This window comes from Cynocephalus volans, chromosome 1 (genome assembly GCF_027409185.1).
Source record: "Cynocephalus volans isolate mCynVol1 chromosome 1, mCynVol1.pri, whole genome shotgun sequence".
Taxonomy (NCBI): Eukaryota; Metazoa; Chordata; class Mammalia; order Dermoptera; family Cynocephalidae; genus Cynocephalus; species Cynocephalus volans.
The window spans coordinates 222096383-222110872 of NC_084460.1; the positions used below are offsets into that span (position 1 = coordinate 222096383).

At 38.5% G+C, this 14490-nt stretch overlaps 1 protein-coding gene and 1 non-coding gene across 4 annotated transcripts in view; one reads left to right on the top strand and one right to left on the bottom strand.

Moving 5' to 3' along the window:
- Positions 1–14490, top strand: part of FMNL2 (formin like 2) — a 281747-nt gene that overhangs the window by 155271 nt on the left and 111986 nt on the right. For all 3 annotated transcript variants that reach the window (XM_063094051.1, XM_063094061.1, XM_063094070.1), the window contains exon 2: positions 6375–6458. In XM_063094051.1, the coding sequence (XP_062950121.1) occupies positions 6375–6458 (84 nt within the window). The remainder of the gene's footprint in view (positions 1–6374; positions 6459–14490) is intronic.
- Positions 7046–7178, bottom strand: LOC134365788 (small nucleolar RNA SNORA61). The gene has a single exon (XR_010022178.1). It is a non-coding gene; the product is annotated as a small nucleolar RNA SNORA61 (small nucleolar RNA).

The window sequence follows — 14490 nt, forward strand, 5'->3', positions numbered from 1 at the left end:
GTTATATCATATTACTTAACATGCTCTGTTTTGTATTAATGTACATCTCTCCTTCTGCTTCGTTGAAGCCTGAGTTTCTCATATTTGTATCTCCACCTTGATTTGGTTTTTGCTGGGGTTTATTAGTTATTGCTGACTTGACACAGTGCCTTTCTATCTATTCAGCCCAGTCACTTTTTTTTTTAGGTCCTAGTTCATACTTTTAAAGTTCTTAGAACACTTCTATTAAAATGCCAATGTTTTATGTGAAAATGTTAATAACCTGAATAATGTTATGCGTTTTCACTTTCACTTTACTTGCTAATAACTTTTTCTGGTTATTCAAATAGCACTGTCGGTGTACTTAGTTCAGACAAGTTATATTTTGGAAACACTATAGTTTAAGTGTCATGGAAGGAGGGTGATTATACAGACCTCTCTTTTGAGTCCAGGCTTTGCTATCTATCTCATGCGTGGAAGAGCTACTTAACCTCCTGCTCTTCAGTTTCCTTCTCTGTTAAATGAAGAAGGTAACACCTACTTGGCAGGATTATTAGGTGGATTAAATTGGATGATGCTGCACTGAGTCTAAGTGCCTGAGATATATTAGACCATTAATAAATGCTACATCTTGTTGTTTCTTTCCCTTAGCTTTGATTCTGATCTTCAATTTTGAATTACATTTACTGGCTTTTTTGACTCCAGCCTGTTTGTTCATTTAATTTTCTTTTTGATTCAAATCACATGGTTCAGGATCTCCAAAGATAAATGGTAGAGTCAGGATATGAATCCAGCTAGTCCAATTCCAGGCCCAACTAGTAAATCCTTGTCCTGTACTGCCTTATTAAATTCATTCTTTACTGTGCTGCCCGACTATCCAGTTGCAGTCCATTTGTAAAAAAAAAAAAAGTAATGGATCCAGCAAGGGGAAACTGGGGAGTTGTTTGGGTACAAAGTTGCAGTTTTGCAAGATGAAAAAGTCCTAGAGATCTGTTGCACAACAAAGTGAATATAAATACTACTGAACTATAAACTTAAAAATGGTTGAGAGAGTAAATTTTATATTTTGTGTTTTCTACCACAATTAAAAATAATTTAAAAATAATGGCTCCTCCTTTTGGGTTCCTGTAAAACTTTCGCATCTCTATTATTTAAGAGCTCTAAAAGGTTGTCTAAGCAATTTCTCTGTGACATGCTTTCCCTGCCTTCATAAGCAGTGCTATTTGCAAAGTCCATGTCCTAAGCAGGTGGTTATGTAATAGAAGAGTTCCTGTTTTGCAGTCTGGTGACATAATACTTGTGAGTTTTAATGGGGAGATTATGAGGATAAAGGTATATTATATAAGGTGTATTTGATACTCTTCACTTTCATTACCATGTATCTACATGTCACTGTGGGTTTCTCAGTATGAGTCGTGAGGATATTGGGGTAAAAAAAAAATGTTTTACAAGTTTGCATTATTACCATGAACCCAGGACAAGAGCTAATATCAGAAAACCCTGTATTCCTAAGACATAGATTTATTTGGTTCTGAGTTAGTTGGGTACCTTTGTTCTGCTCTGTTATACATGATAACTGATCTGTAAGTGTAACTTTACATATATAGACTCTCATAGACTTTTTTTAAAACCATAATTTATGAACTACTCAAATTTGGATATTCTATTATTATTTATTTAGTAGTTAGGCCTTCTATTTTCAAAAGGTTCTAAGATGGAAAACACATTTAAAAACATGTAAAACAGTACAGTTAAGGATAAAACCAGAGTAGAGATTGTAAATGTAACTACCACTTGGGGTGGATTAATTATTATAGTTGATACTAATCTGAAAACTGGCAAAAAAAACAAAGTTCAGGTTCCTTGCTTTATTATATGTATGGAGAAGAGTGCCTAAAATGTCATTTTTCTTTTCAGGAAGATGTTGCTAGAATTGAACTTGAAGATTTTTCCACATGAATTTTTATTGGAAGATAATAAGTACATTATCACTGACTGTTTTACAAGAAAGAGAAGTTCTCTTTAGTGTACAGACGTTGTTAATAGCTAAAGCATAAACCCTGAATGAGTGAAGATATTTTCAGGCTGGACAGTATGGCTGAGTTACTTTGCTCTTCAGTTATCCATCAACCTGCATAAGGCCTACTGTGTACCGTAGTGGTGATTAACAAAACAACAACAATGAAAGTTGTCCTTGAAGTGCTTAGTCCAGTGGGGAGTAGAGGTAGGCAAAAGATGATTAGGGTACAGTGTGCTGGAGGCATGTGTCCAGTGCTCTTGAAGCCCAGCCAGAGTTCATGTCTTTTTGCTGTAGTTGGGGGGAAGGTTCTAATAATAAATGACATTTGTGCTGATTCTTAAAGTTTGCCAGGTTGAGAGTGGAAGGAAAGGGACATTCCTTATAGAAAGAATACTCTTGGGTAATTTTATTTTAGCTAGGAACTTGTACAATCTAGAAAATAGATAACTAACATCTAGTAAACTTTTCAACTCAAGTATCGTATGTCTTCAGTGGATCTTTGGCAGGTACTTGTGAGCAGCAACTTCGTGATGAAATTCTCTGACTCCTACAGTGGGGATATGCTGGGACATGGCCAAAGCCCTGTAAACGTTGGATGGATTGATGGATGAAAGGAAGGAGAGGAGAGCCCTGCGTCACAGATATCACTAAGGGTGGGTGAGGTAGAGTCATCACTGTGAGGAAAACTTGGAAGTTGATTTATATTGTCAGCCAAATAGTTGAGCAATCCAATTTTATATAGGCAGCAAAGGGACCTGGAGATAAAGCCAATATTTTCCTCAGAAAATAACTTGGACTCTTATGAATTACCTGCACAAACATTTAGCTTGGATGCTAGAGTCCTGCCCTGTATAGCACAAGAGGAATGAGTTCACTCTAAAGAAGTTTGAGAGCAGCTGTTACCAGCTAATCACAACATCCCTGAACTTTAGCCAGGCCTCTATGGAGTGTCTGATTTTTAATGGAGCTGCTTCCTCTTGGTCCCTGTAGAATTATTAAGCTGTACAATGTATGCCTTCGCAGCTCAGCAGCTCGACCCATGAGAGGGGTTGTTTTAGATGCTTGGTGAATGACTACCAAGTGCAGCTTTAGTTTTGATGTATTGACGTTGAGCTACTTCTTCTGCCAGTAACTAGTCATCAGGCTGCAAAAGACTTCTTAAGACTCTTCTTGGTCAGAGATGCAGGATTTTCTTCTGACCTCCAGAATCGTGTGTCTGTCTGCCTATAGCTATCTCAGACCTAGACAGGGTCATTTAGAAATCTTATTCTTCACCACCTCTTCCAGATTTATACTGCCATCTGCTGTATGCCTGTCTCATTAAATGGACCACCGTTCACCTAGTGACTCAAGCTAGAAACAAGGTACTGATTCTTGGCATCCTCGCCAACCTTGAAGTCTAACCAATCAGTTTCACTTAGTATTTCTGATGTCTATGCACTTTTTTCGATTTGATGTGCCATCAGCCTCATCCAAGCCACCATCTCTCACTTGAACTACTGCTCTGGCATCCTCCCTGGCCTTCCTCCCTCTACTTGTGCTATTTTGAATTGATTCTCCACATAGTACCTACAGTGGTCTTTCCGAATAACTTGATTACGTTATATCCCTGCTTAAAAGCCTTCAGTGGCTTCCCATTGCTCTTTAGATCAAAAAAAAAGAAAGAAAGAAAGAAAAAAACAAAAACAGAAAAACGCTGGCCCTGGCCTGCATGGCTGGGCATGGTATGACTGACTCACCTTTCCAACTTTGTCTTTTCTTCTTCCTTCTCTTTTACTTTCTCTCCGGCCCTTCTGGCTTTCATGTGGCTCTTTGAATGTGCCAAGCCCTTTCCTGTCTTAGAGTCTTCTCCCTGTTTCCTCTGCCTGGCATGCTGTCATCTGCTCTTCAGTTGGCCGACTCCTCATTTTTTAGGACTCATATTACTTGTAACTTTTTTCTGAGAGGTCTTTCCAGACTGTCTAATCTAAAGCCACCCTCTGACAACCTGTCTCAAGACTTGCCAGTTTTAGAAGCTTTTGTTTTTTCATATGAATCTCCCCACCATAGTATAGTGCTCCATGGGGACCATATCTGTTTGGTTTCCCACTGTGGCACCCAGCGTGTTGCATGGTGCTTGTGCAAGGGCAGGTACTTCCTAAACATTTGTTGAATAAAAGACTTTCATCGACATAAAAGTTGGTCTAGAAGGAGCATCTTGGCATTTGCAGTAACAACAGGGCTTGCATCGAATTCATGTAGCTCTGTTTGCTGTCTGCTTCCATAGGAGCATCTAGAGGACTAATAAGAAGTTGTAAGTTATTTGCTAGAGGACTAATAGAAGGTTGTAAGTTATTTGCTATTTTGCCTTGCTGCCAAAAAAAAGCTTGGTGGCACCTTTGGAGTTTGTCATTGGGAGTCTAACAGACTAAGTTTAGGTCCTGTTTTTGTTCATGTTAAGCTGTGCAACTTTGAGCAAGTTAACCAAGTTCTCCCAGGTGTTTCCTCATACATTAAATGAGGAAAGTGATATCTCTTTCACATGCTGATTAGGAAGGTTATGTGTGATTACATATGCAAAGTGCTTAATACAGTGCTTGGCACCTTGTAGGAGTTCAGGCATTCTTTATCATATTCCCTTTATACCTCGAGAGATTAAAAATCCTCATTTAATTTATCTCATAATCTTCTTGTTCTTACTTAATGCATAATTATACCCAAGGGCACTAACAGAAGGGTCAAAACCAGTTTAACAGGAAAAAGTCCATCTCTAGGGTGTAAATAAGCAATGATAGACTGGTTATTTAATGGTAAATAACATTGAGCCCCTCAGAAAGATACACATGGAATTCTCCTTGGCCTTATTCCAGAGATTGTTGTTTAATATTGTTAAATTGTAATAACTAATAAGTATGAGTAGACATTTCCTAGTTTAAATAGATATTCCATGGAGATAGGCCATATGAAAACATTTTTCACATTTTAGATATTTATGTATCTAAGAAGTGTTAGCAGTACCATTGAAAACTCTGGAGTTCAAAGCTCTTCAAATTAATTGTCAGCTTTGGGAGTGTTTAAAAAATTAAATATTCCAAAGACAGGTTATTCTAAAATCTGATGGGTTAGACTCAAATTAATAGGTGGTAGATATACTTAAGGCATACAAATCTGGATGTTACATGGAGTTTAAGGGAAAATGCTTAGATTAAATCTACCCAAATCATCAGAGGTTGATTCTCTGCCATTAAGTCAGAATAGCTCACCCACCCTTGCCTCTATTAAATTCATTTCACCCTACAAAATGAGACAGTAACCATGGCAAGGGGAAGTGTTTCTCTGTAAGTCAAGTCCTTCAGAGATCTAGGGGCCTGAGCATTAAAAGCTCAAGACCTTTGCATTTGTCTAGGGAAATATTGACCCAGACAGTGAAATGCATTGTTAATTTAGGTATAAGTATAATTTAGGGTGTTGATGGTGGCCCATAGACAGGACAATTAATAGACACAATACATTAATTGACTACCTAGCATGACTGCTTGTTTAGAGCGTGGGAAATTTGGAAAGGCCAAGGGAACAGGTCTGAGTTAACAGGTCTGGGGCGCGCTCTCTGCTGTGTTCTGTCACCAATTATTTCACCTCAGACCCAAACCAAGTATCTTGAAAATGTGTATGATTGGTCATTTGGGATATTAGACTCATAACAGGCTAATGTACCTGGGCACATCCATGAGCAACACTACAGAAGGTGTGCTTTGTTAACGGGGTTTTATGAGTATCATGTCTAGACATCTCATGTAACTTATGGTTGGTTTCTCACTGCAAACTCAACTTCATAAACCAATATAGCTAAACAGAGAATTGTGGTCGCTAACGTTAACATATGTGCTGAAGAAATGCTGTCATCTCACAGAGGGGACAAAAAACAGTTGCAGCATTGTCATTTAAAAAAATATCGAGAGGCACAAAGTTGGTGCCATCTCTTAGTGGTTTTGGTCACTGAGTTTTCTCTTGGTATTCTGTTCTGTGTTGTGGGGCTACAGTGCTTTGAAAAGGAATTGGGATAATATCTTCTGAACAACTACCTTTGACCTTTTTGTTGAGTAGAAAGGCAGCTCGCTGTTAAGTGAAGAAACAGGCATCACCTTTGCTGAAATGCACATCTGATGGTTCAAATCAGACCACCTCACATGTTCCACAAAGAACTTCAGAATTTCCCTCCTCCCATTAAACCAATTTGATGTTTAAATGACTTCTTCAGATTGTTTTGGTTTAATCAGATACTAGGAATTGAAAGGAAGTCATAAAAGAACCACAGTAGTTATCTTTGGTTTGCCTGTGAGTTACCCATTAGCAGCCTGTTGTGGAATGTGACAGATCTCTTTTTTTCCCCCCACAGAATGCTATGAACCTACCTCCTGACAAAGCCAGGTTACTGCGGCAATATGACAATGAGAAAAAATGGGAACTGATTTGTGATCAGGTAAGTAACAGTGATGCTTTTATCAAGAAAGTAATGAAAGAAGACAACCAGATTTCTCCCCTAAATATGTTGGACTATTTCCAGGAGATGCATGGATTTCTATTTTGTGACTCTTTGTTTTCCTGTTTATCACCAAAGGAAAAGCTGAAAGAAAAAGACTTCTTTTATTCTTCAATTAACTAAAATATTCTCTTTTATTTTGAAGCATTTTGCTATTAGATTTTCTTGGAAATATGTTCAAGAGGGCAAACCAAATTTAGATGATTTATTTCTCTATTTACCTTACATAGCAGTTTAGCTGCTTGAATAATGCAGGACCTCTAATTTAACTGGTTTTCCTATTCTTGAAAATTGATGCATGTTCATGCAAGAAGGTAAATTGTTTATAAAGAACTGTTTAATCTGATAAAATAATTTCAGATTTTGGCAATTCTGTAGCCGATCTTATCATTAACTCATTATAATAAATTCAGACTCTTCAGAGGGAAATAAAATAAAAAGTGAAATTCTCCGTTTCCTTTCACTCTATTCTCCAAATCTACACCTTAGCAGTCTACTTTGTGTGTGTGTGTGTGTGTGCTTTTTGAACCTGTTTGAAACTAGCCTATATGCTATGTACCAGACTACAACACTGTGAGTCCAGCTTCAGTATTACTTTTCTTCCTTTTCTGACCACCAAGACCAGTGTTCAGATCTGATGGAGAAAAGGAACCAGAGGGTCTTCACTGGTAAGACTTTGAAGTTTTGGGTACTTATTGAAAAAATTCTGCGTATAAGTGGACCTGCACAGTTCAAATGTGTTGTTCAAGAGTCAGCTGTATATATGTCTCTACCCCATTTTTTTAAATGGTATGTGGTATTCTACTGTAATTGGTAGTAACATTATTTTGTGCCATGAGCTTCGTGGTGGTTGTGTACTTCCCACCCACCAATCTGAAAGTTTCTAGGGGGTGTTGTAATTCCTTCTAACAGCTTCTTTGGGTCTCTGGTGTGGGGACAGAGGAGTTTTTCTATCTATCGTGGTAGAGGGTCTATATTCCCTAAGGAATAGATGCCTGCAGTTTACATAAAACTTTTGAAGCTCTCCTTGTATGTTTTGCCTTAGTTCCTAAACTGAAACAGTAATGGAGTGGTGGCAAAATCACCTTCTTTTCTCATGCTGTATGTGAGCCCTGAGAGTAGATAGAAGTGAAGGGGAAGCTTACTGCTTCTGTGACTGTGATGCAAAAGAAAAAAATTTTGCTGACCCTTATCTCCTTCCTTGAGGCTTAATTTTTAGTGAGTGTTATCTAAACCTATTATTGCAAGGAAAAATGATTTTATAATGACAGTGGAAAAAGATAATAGGGATAATTAATATAAAGGAAAGGTAATCACACAACTGATGGAGGTGTAGGGTGAAGAATTCTCAAGTATGCTTTCATAACCAATGGGGGCTGCCTCTGGTGGCATCCGCTAAACCTGCCTCCCTCCCTCCCTCCTCGGACTGGTAAGATTCACTGGCAACCCTGCCCCTTTGTGGCTTTGTGGTATTATTAATTTTTGTATCTCAGATATGCCAGAAAGGGACCACTGCTGATGATGGGAGATTTCTAAGAGCTGCATTCTTCTCTCTGACCAAACATAACTTCATAGGGTCGGTGTTGGGGTCTAGGCTATTTTGAAGCTGAGAGAGAAGAAAATCAGTTATCTAATTATGTATCTGATTTTCAAATTCTCAAAATTCAAGTGGTTATTGCCTTTAAACGTCAATATGCCCAGGCATGGAGGCTTTAGCTGCTTCATCTGTTCCTTTCTGGCGGTCACTTTTGCACATGCTAGAAGCTCCACACACAAGCAGCTCCATCAGTTCTGAGGGTGTCATGAGTGATTTGTTAATAATAGTTAAAGAATAATAATTATTATACCAATAGCCAGCATTTAGTAAGCAGTTTATCTCAAGAGCTTTGTGTGTAGACTTCAAAGCAGTCATACCTGTTAGTGTTCCCATTTGATATAAGGAGAAAACCGAGACTTAGAGGTTAAATCATTTGCCGAAGGTCCCATAGCCGTTAAGTGGCAAGTGGCACAGGCGGCCTGATTCTGGACAACATGCAGATTCTGCAGTCTGTACTCTTAACCTCGACTCTCTGCTACCTCCCTTGTCAGGTGCCAACGTATGTGAGTGACATACTAAATATAAATAAAAAATAAAGGTCAGCTCTGTTTCTCTGACCTGCCTTCTGGTATGCTTTCCTGAGAGATCAGGCACTGAGTGTAACCTACCCACATTACTATGATGAACTACCATTTTTGGTTAACCATTAGTCATTGTGAAAATTGTGGCCAGTAGAAAATTGAACTTTTTGTCATATATGGGTAACCCGTGGGTGTGTCCCATATACTTGTGAATAACATGTGAATATTACTTGTCCTATACACATTTGTGAAGGAAAAGATAAAAACCATGAACCGAAAGCATTCATAATGTACCATTCACGTGGAGATTATAATGTATTGATGTTTATTGACTGAACGTTTGTCTCATCTGTTATATACATGGACCATGTCATATGTATCCTTGGTACCTGACCTAGATCTGTCTGTGGTATCTAACGTGATGGACACTCAAGATATGTTTGCTTTTTTGATTCCATTTATATGAAAATGCATAGAGGCAGAAAGTAGATTAGTAGTTTCCAAGGAACTGGGGGTGGGGGGAGGAATGAGGAGAAACTTCTGACGGGTACAGGGATTTCTTTTTGGTGGGATAAAAAATGTTCTGGAATTACCTAGTGGTGATAGTTGCATAGCCTTGTGAAATACTAAAATTATCTACTTTAAAAGTAAGTTTCATGTGAATTTTGTGAATTATGTCTTGATTAAAACACAAGATATTTACTTCTGGAACAATCAGAGATGGAAAAAAAAAAAAGAGGAGAGGAGAACTTAAGAGAAATAATGAAATGTTTGTGGGGATCTTCTTTGGATCCTAATTTGAACAAACTAAAAACTTTATGAGAAAATTGGGGATTTTTGATTAGTGACTGAGATTTGATTTTATCTTTGCGATTATATAAGAATCTATCCTTATTTTTTAAGAAGTGTGTACTGTTGTAGGGGTGAAATGATATGACTGGGGTTTGCTTTAAAATATTTCATCAAAGAAATAAAAAAGGGACAGATGAAGGAAATCTGGAAAAATCTTGATAATTGTTAAATCTTGGTTTGGAGATACGTTGAGATCTACTATAGTGTATTCTCATCACCCATGTATGTTTGAAAATTCATTATATTAAATTAAAAAATAAAGGTATTTGCTGGTTAATGATCTTCATCTTCCCTTATCTGTACAATGTAGTTAATATTAACATTCTTAAATTATTTTGAGGATTGGAGGCAATATATGTAAAGTTGTAGGTGAGGTACATTAAATAATACTTGGCACATAGAAAGTGCTTCAGAAACTGTGTGGCTCTTCTGCTGTTGAAGGGCTCACATATTAAATATTGCTGCCATTATTCTTCTTATTTTTAACTTGTCCTGAAAAAACTCAGGGATGTTTATTGTATCGAATCTATCATCATCTCATCTGTTAACTAAACATGGTTTGAATACATGTTGAATGATTCTGTCAGGAAGGGTCTCAGCCATAGATCTTCAGTCTAAGAAAATAGTCTAAGGCAAATCTCTTATTTGTGAAGCCTTTAGACAGTGATGGTGGGGTATTGTCATTGATATCTAATATATAAGACACCCCTGACCCCTGGATACTTTGTGCACAGAGTATAACAAAAGCAAATATTAATTTTATTTCTTTTAAAGCAAACAATGCAGATATATTATTTGTTGTTTAGGGTACATGTCATAGGCAAGGTGCACAAAGTGATAAGTAATATTAAAGAAATTTATTTTCAAAAGGAAGTATGTACACTAGTGTTGGAGGACCTATGGAGAAATTATTTCAGCTTTCAGTTCCATGAAAAATTGTCATATGGACACTATGGATCATGGAACTGGTCATGTTCCTCATTTTTTTCCTTTGCTGCTAGTGTGCTCAGAGCCAAATTCATGGCCTACCCTTACCAACTACACAGTATCTTAATGACGTGTTTTGTTTACCAACCTCATCCATGGTTTCATCTAATTTTTCCTGCCCACACTTGCCCTCCACACTGATTTCTGCACTGAAAAAAAAAATCTTGGGGCCGAGCCCGTGGCGCACTCGGTAGAGTGCTGCGCTGGGAGCGCAGCAACGCTCCCGCCGCGGGTTCGGATCCTATATAGGAATGACCGGTGCACTCACTGGCTGAGTGCCGGTCACGAAAAAGACAAAAAAAAAAAAAAAAAAAAAAAAATCTTGTATGAAGTTGTAAACTTTAGTAAGTTATCCTTTTGAAAAAGATAAATATAGAATGTCAGCTTTACTGGTGAACAAAGATTATACAGGTTGAGTGTCCCTTATTTGAAAGACTTGGGACCAGAAATGTTTCAGATTTTGGATTTTTTTCAGATTTTGTAATGTTTGCATTATACTTCCTGGTTCAGCATCACTGAACTGAAAATCTGCAATCCAGAATGTTCCAATAAGCATTTCTTTTGAGTACCATGCCAGCACTCAAGAAGTTTTGGATTTTGGATTCTTTCAGATTTTCCAATCAGAGATACCCAACCTGTGCTTGCATTAATAACTAAATTTAAAGTTTTTCTATGCTGTACGCACTGTGCAAATCAGTGCATTAAATCTGCTCGGCTTTTCTCTGATGAAGCGAATATGGAGTCTCAAAATAAATGCTTTGTTATGATTTGACTTAGGGGAGTCAATCAAGGTGAATACAATTCATCATTTAATTAATTTGGGGGAACAACTTTTTTATATGGTTGCATTAGTCTGTCACTGTGTAAGTATTTATTTAAATATATTTCCCTCAAGAGTGTGAGCCATGTGTCATTTGTTGTGTACCCCCCACCCCCCGCCCAAACTTGCTTACTGCTTGAAACATAAGTGCTTGTTGAAATGGTTGAATGAAAGAAGTCATGGCTAAATGGTATATAAGTGTAGGAGACAGTAGAGAAGGAAGCGAGCATTATCAGCAGAGAAGGCAAAGGGAGAAGAGGTAGTTGGAGGAGGTGGCCTAGGAGACTAAGCAGAAATTTCCTCTTTATCCTTCCCACCTTTCTCTACCTGCTGGTGTACTTGGCTTGTGGTAAGTGAAACTAAACTTCAGTACTCAATTCTGGAAACTCTTTTAAAGGGAGAAGGGTACCTGATGTAGATACAAAGGAGTCTATATGGGCATTTCTGCAAAGAAGTTCTGTCCTACCTAGCCATGGCTATCTGAAAAGCATGTCTGCCTGGGCTGGGTGGCAGGCCAGTTCTTCGACAAATTCCAGAAGCAGTGTAAGGGTTGTTTTTTGTTTTTTATGAATTGTGGTAAAATATAGATAACATAAAATTTGCCATCTATATTAGTCCGTTTCTGTTGCTTATAACAGAGTACTGGAAACTGGTTAATTTGTAGAGAAATAGAATCTATTTCTCACAGTTTTGGAGGCTGGGAAGTCCAAAGTTCAGGGAAAAATCTGGTGAGGGCTTTCTTCAGTGGTGATGACTATACAGCAGTGCAGGGTATCACATGGTGAATGGCTTGAGCAAGAGAGTAACCTGCTCACTCACTTTCCTTTTAAAGCCATCAGAACCATGCCCATTACTCCATGAATAGATCAGTCCATTCCAAGGGCACAGTCCTCCCAATCTAATCACCTCTTCATGGCCCCACTTTTCAATTACCCTAATAGGATTTTCCATCGTCTTAACACTGTTATAGTGGGGGTTATGTTTCAGTGAGCTTTGGGGGAGACATTCAATCCATAATATCATCTTAACCATTAAGTGTACAATTCAGTGGCATTAAGTACATTCACACTGAAGACAAAAATTTTTAAGACGACTAATGCTGGTGAGTACAGATTTCATAAATTACGTCCCAAATTTAATTAAATTAATGTAAAATACCTTTCTGTAGTAACAATATTCCAGCAATACCCCTCAGTCCTTTCCTAGATCACTGAATAAATATAAAGATGACCTGAGCTTCTAGAGGGTCTCAAAGGTTAAAGTAACATAGGAGAACTATCTAACTCTGGTGGAAATGCGGCCATAGACACTACAGAAGAGGGACTTTCTCTGTTGGCTTTTGGGTGGTGTGAGGTGCATTCAGAGTACCTATTTCTTTGCTGTAGGAAGTGGGCAGAGTTCCTCTGAGGACATCAATTCAAGTACTCTGTGGGGACCCTGAGGTAAATTTTACAGTAGCCTGAGATGTCATTGTGAGTAGAAAGCTGGAAATGTTAAGCTCCTTTGATAACTGCACACATAAACCCCCACAAGCTGCCTAGCAACCAGAGGGCTCTTTGGGAGGTGTTTATACCTATGGAAAGAGAGGAAGTCCTTGTTCTCACTTGTGCCTCCGTTTTTGCTGCAGACCCTGTGCTATGGCTTTGGGGCCTTGGCTATTTCTTTCAAGTTTAGAGCTCCTAGCACAGTATGTACTATGGGCAAATGCTGTTTTTAGGGAGCTTTAGAGATCCTGGATGAACTTAGACTTTCAGATCTATACCTGGAAGGGTAGTTCGAGACCATGTATTCCAAGCCACTCTTTTTGTTTTTTCTATCAGAAAAGTTAACACATGTGTATCAAACAAACAAAAAACCCAGAAGGTGAACTGAATTGGAACATATGAGGTAAAGTGAGAGTCCTTCTGCCTTTTCTACCTGTTCACCTACCCCCTTACTTTACAGATGATGAAACTCAGGTTCACAGAGCATAAATGACTAGACTAATGCCGGTGTCACCCAGATAGTGAGACGAAACCACCTATTTCCAAACTTCAGTCACAGCCTTTCACATGTTTCCTGTTACACCAGGGACCTGGAAACAATCCACTGAAGCAAAAATTGTAGGTAATTCGTGCTGTGGCTTCTCAGGTGATTTGGGGGGCTTATAGAACTGATGGGTGTTGGGTAGCTTGGTTCATAACTGTGCCTCTGCTGGATGACCAAGTGGATGTGGTTAGTCAAAGAATTCAGGACATTTGAGGTGACTAATGCTGGCGGGTGTAGATTCCATGAATGTATAATCTAGTCCAGAAACCTTTAGAGGTGCCACACCTAAGTTGGGTTAGAAAGCTTCCCTCTGGGTTTGCCTGTGCTGATGGTGTGATTTATTATCTTCTGGGGTGAGTTGGCATGGCTCAACCATGCTTCCTAATGGCTGGCTGCTGCTTTGCATTGTAGCCTTGAGAAGAGACTAGGGGGCGGGTGAGAGATGAGATTCTCCTTTTTCACTTGTATGGAGTGATAAGGGAGAAGGAGATTTAAAAAAAACGAAGAGAGTGAAGAGGTGACAGGAAATTGTACTCATTTAGACTCAGCTTCTTGTGGTAAGTACATCGGGGAGGTCAGATTGCAGCCCTCAAGGCTTTGGCACACTCCTGATCCAGAGAAGGGGAAGGCCCCTGCTGCCACTCAGCCAGAACTGAGTCAGGCCAGTGGCACCAGGATACTCCATTACTCCATTACAGTGATAGTTGCTCTCTTGTCTTTTTCAACACAGCTGACCCATACCATTTGAATGTATTTCATCATTAAGAATATAATTATTTTTTAAATCCTTCAGTTGTTTCCTTTTACTATTTCTTTAAGAAAAAAGCAAGTTATTGGATAACATGCATCAGTAGTTAAGCCAATTTGTTACTGAAATCAAATTTCCTAAAAAATTAAAGAGCAAATGTATCTCTTTGATTTTGCTTTAATGTTCATGTTTTTGTGAGCCAATTAGAGGTCTTTTCTGCTAATTAAGCATATATTACTGGATACTGATAAATTATTTCCTGTGGACTGTCAGATGCTAGGTAATAAGGGCTTGTAATAAATGAGTAGCAACAGTGGTGGGGTTTTTATGGCTACTGTGTTGGGGTCATTTGAGTAGGCGTTTGGAGAGCACAGATAGTGGGCAAGGAGTCGAAGGGAAAGACAGTGACGCCAGCAATA